Below are 3,739 nucleotides of genomic sequence, written 5' to 3' on the forward strand. Positions count from 1 at the left end.
GAGGAAGAGAGGGAGAGGAGAAGTAGGAGGGGGTGAGGGGGAGGGAGAGGAGAGCTATAAGGAGGAGGGGGAAGAGAAGGAGGAGGGGAAGGTGAGGGGGAGGGGATGAGAGTATAGAAGAGGGGAAGAAAAGGAAGGAGGAAGAAGAGGAGGAGAGAAAGAAGGATGAGAAGAAGAAGGGAGAAGAGGAGGAAGACAAGAAGGTGAGTAGGGTGAAGATGAGAAAAGAGTGGAGGTAGGAGGAAAATGGGCAGGTCTAGTCAATCTTTCTAAGCTGACAGTCTCTATGGTCCAATCCAGCCCAGTTCTCCTCCCTCATGGTCCTCACTGAGGCTCTTGGTGTCCATGCCCCAAGTGCTGGGTATCCTCTCAGCGACCTTTCCTCTGGGGAGGCCTCCAGAACCCCTTCGACGATCTGCGCACTGAGTCTCTCTGTTCCTTATATTTTTGTCTGTGGGATTATTTTGTAATGTCTGTCCTTCCCTACCAGACTCTAGAGCTGTCTGATGAAAGCCACAAATGTGAGCCACATGCATTTTAATGTGCTAGTTACATTAACTTTTCCACTATACATTTTAAAAGTTTACAGGTGAAATTAATTTTAATAATATATCATATTTTACTCAACACGCCCAGAATGTTTCAATATGTAATCCATTGTTGACGTATTTATGAGCTATTTTGAATATTATTCTCACTCTCAGTCTGAAATTTGACACTCACAGCACGTCTCCGTTCAGACCAGCCACACTTCAAGTGCCCATTGCCCCTGTGGCTGGTGGTGGCCTCTAGACAGCTCAGGTCTAGAACCTCAGGCCTTCATCTCCCTCGTGTCTCTGGCACTCAACACATCCTCGGGAAATATGTGTATACAAAAATGAGTGAACTGGAAGTCCCTGAAGAACTGAACGTACATGGAAAAATGTGACTAAAAATAGTGAAATTGAAGGTCATTTTAATTCACCTCTTTATGATTTCTTATATTTTTCAAATTTCCTAGTGACTATATACCCTTTTTTTTAAGTAGAAAAAACAACAATAGCTCCTTTAAAAAGTAACCCACCAAGAACACGTGGCCCAGTGGGCTAACACGGCCGTGCTGTCACCATTTTCCAGGCGATCGAAACACGGAGAAGGAGGACGGCAACGAGATGGTGCACGAGGTGGAGGTGATTGTAAAACACAAAGGGTTTGACAATAAGACCTATAACTGTGACATCGCTGTCCTCAAGCTGAAGACGCCCATCAAATTCCGCATGAACGTGGCCCCTGCTTGCCTGCCGGAGAAGGACTGGGCCGAGTCCACCCTCATGACACAGAAATCAGGCATCGTGAGCGGCTTTGGGCGCATCCACGAGATGGGCCGCACGTCCGTCACGCTCAAGATGCTGGAGGTGCCCTACGTGGACAGGAACACATGCAAGCTGTCCACCCCCTTCAGCATCACCCCAAACAAGTTCTGCGCCGGCTATGACTCAAAGCTGGAGGATGCCTGTCAGGGAGACAGCGGGGGTCCCCATGTCACTCGCTTCAAGGACACCTACTTTATCACGGGCATCATCAGCTGGGGAGAAGGATGTGCACGGAAAGGAAAGTTCGGAATCTACACCAAAGTCACCAACTTCCTCAAGTGGATCGAGAAGTCCATGAAAAAAACCAAGACCACTGCCGCTCCCCTGTCATTAGATTAATGCCCTCCCCCCACCCCCAACACCCCTGGCAGCCATTGGTGTCTCATTGTGTGTTAACACGTGCCAGTCTGAACAGGCTGAATCCTGGAATAAGTTTCCTCTCTATGGTGATTGTGTTGGTTCCTTAGCCTGACCTTGGCCTTGCTCAAGTGAAGTGGGAAATGAAATTGTCATTTGGAACACTAGGTCCTGCCCTTCCCTTGCCTGGTTGGAAGCTTCCTCCTGAAAACGTTATACTTTACAGAACAGGGGTTCACAGCCCCCCGATGACTCTCTGCTCAAAACCATGGGAGGCCCTTTCCATTCATAGCACGTTTTTTCTGTTTCTGATTGTCCTAAACTGCCCTCTGGGCAGGCCACACTCAGGACCCTTGAGAATAAATGACCAAAGTTCTGGGAGCAGAGACAAGGCGCAGCAAGGGTGGCCGCACCCTGGTGTCGAGGTGGGTTCTCCCCCAGGTGCACCATAGCCTCCCAGGCCTGTGGTTCACCTGGACAGAGACAAAGGTGTGAGTGTGTCCCCAGGGGCTTCCTGTCAAAGACAGACTCCCTGGGAAGGGGCAGCCCAGAGAGCTGCTCATTGGCGGGGCATTTTAACATTGACTTAACCACTGGCTCTTCTTTCTACCTTCATGCTAGAATCACCTGGGGTACTTATATTTTGTTTTTGTGTGTGTGTTTTTAATCCTCACCTGAGGATGTTTGTTTTTATTGATTTTTAGAGAGAGACAAAGGTGCACCGGGGGCCCTTTAAAAATGTGCCCATGCCTGGGCCCACCTTGCTGTAGTTGCCTGAGCAACTTACATGTCCACTAGTACTAACTGCCCCAGATCAGGGGACTCTGCAGTCCTTCATGTAGGCCACAGCCCAGTGCACTTGAATCAGAGTCTGTGGGGTGGGCTCAAGCCCTAAGTTTCTACAATTCCTCAGGTGACCCCCACGTGTGTGTTGTATGGCGTATGGTGGTCGGGGCTGCAGGAGGGCTCCCCTCTCTTTGACCGCATCATGTTTAAATGCCAAGTCCTTTCCGGTCCAAGTCCTGACCCTCAACTTAGATGGTCATGAAAGTTAAACATGCTTTTAGAAAATGGAAAAGGTCACCTGGACCAGACCAGTGTGTTCCCAATGTCCCTCTGGAGTTTGCGTTTTGCGTAACTTTGCTAAGCAAACTTTCAAAGTCCCACTACAAAAACTCCCCAAAATGTCAGCAGCTTTGTGTGTGTAAATAGGAGATACTGCAAGGTTAGAGTTCACTGTAAACAAGAGACTTGCAAGTGTAGAAAAGTCAATGTGGACAAGTCCACCGTTTCCCAGAAACCGTCTGAGAGCGGGAAAAGCCAAGTGAGGGTGGCGCTTCTCCTCCTGACTCCTCCTCAGAGTGAGCCTCCCCCAGAGGGCTCCCCAGACCCCTCCTGGAGAGAAGGCCTCCATGGCAGGAGACCAGGGCGAGGTCAGGGTGGGGGTTTTCCATGCAGCCAACTGGTCTCCGTCCCAAGGCTCTCCCCAGACCTGGGTTCCTGTTTCTGGAGATCAAAGGTCGTTTGGGGTCCAGAGGGAACTCCAGGGGAAATTCACAAATAAAGCCTACCTTTGCTGTTACTACTTGATCTCTCACTGTTGGCCATTATTATGGGCAATAGAGTTCATGTATGTATCAGAGAGGAAGGGAAACTGAGGCACAGCAGAGAGAAGGGCAGGAGGAGCCCATAGGTCTGCTTATCTCCCCACCCAGAAACGGAATTCAAGGCAGTGAGGTTCTAGAGGAAATAGGGGGAGCGATGCCCTTGGCTGCCATGGGGAGGGTCCTGGTGGAGGGCTCACGGATGGGGCAATTCCTGTTTGCCCTGGAACAACCTAACTCTTCCTCTGAGCATCACTGTCCTCCTGGGAAAACGAACTCATGAAGCCACCTCATGTACGTGTTCACCCTACACGGGCCACTGCATGTGTGGGAGGGATACTCCCCTACCTGCTACCACCAGAACTTCCCGGGGAGGTTACCTGAGGGGCTGCTGGGTGTGGAGGGAGAGGCCCTGCAGCACAGAGG

At 50.4% G+C, this 3,739-nt stretch overlaps 1 protein-coding gene across 1 annotated transcript in view; it reads left to right on the top strand.

Annotated features, from left to right (window-relative positions):
• Positions 1-1,773, top strand: part of F10 (coagulation factor X) — a 44,496-nt gene extending 42,723 nt beyond the window's left edge. Inside the window, exon 3 of the mRNA XM_015567562.1 lies at positions 1,117-1,773. Coding sequence (XP_015423048.1) covers positions 1,117-1,691 — 575 coding nt within the window. The 3' untranslated portion in view covers positions 1,692-1,773. The remainder of the gene's footprint in view (positions 1-1,116) is intronic.
• Positions 1,774-3,739: the final 1,966 nt, after the last annotated feature.

Source organism: Myotis davidii, unplaced genomic scaffold, assembly GCF_000327345.1.
Source record: "Myotis davidii unplaced genomic scaffold, ASM32734v1 scaffold444, whole genome shotgun sequence".
Taxonomy (NCBI): Eukaryota; Metazoa; Chordata; class Mammalia; order Chiroptera; family Vespertilionidae; genus Myotis; species Myotis davidii.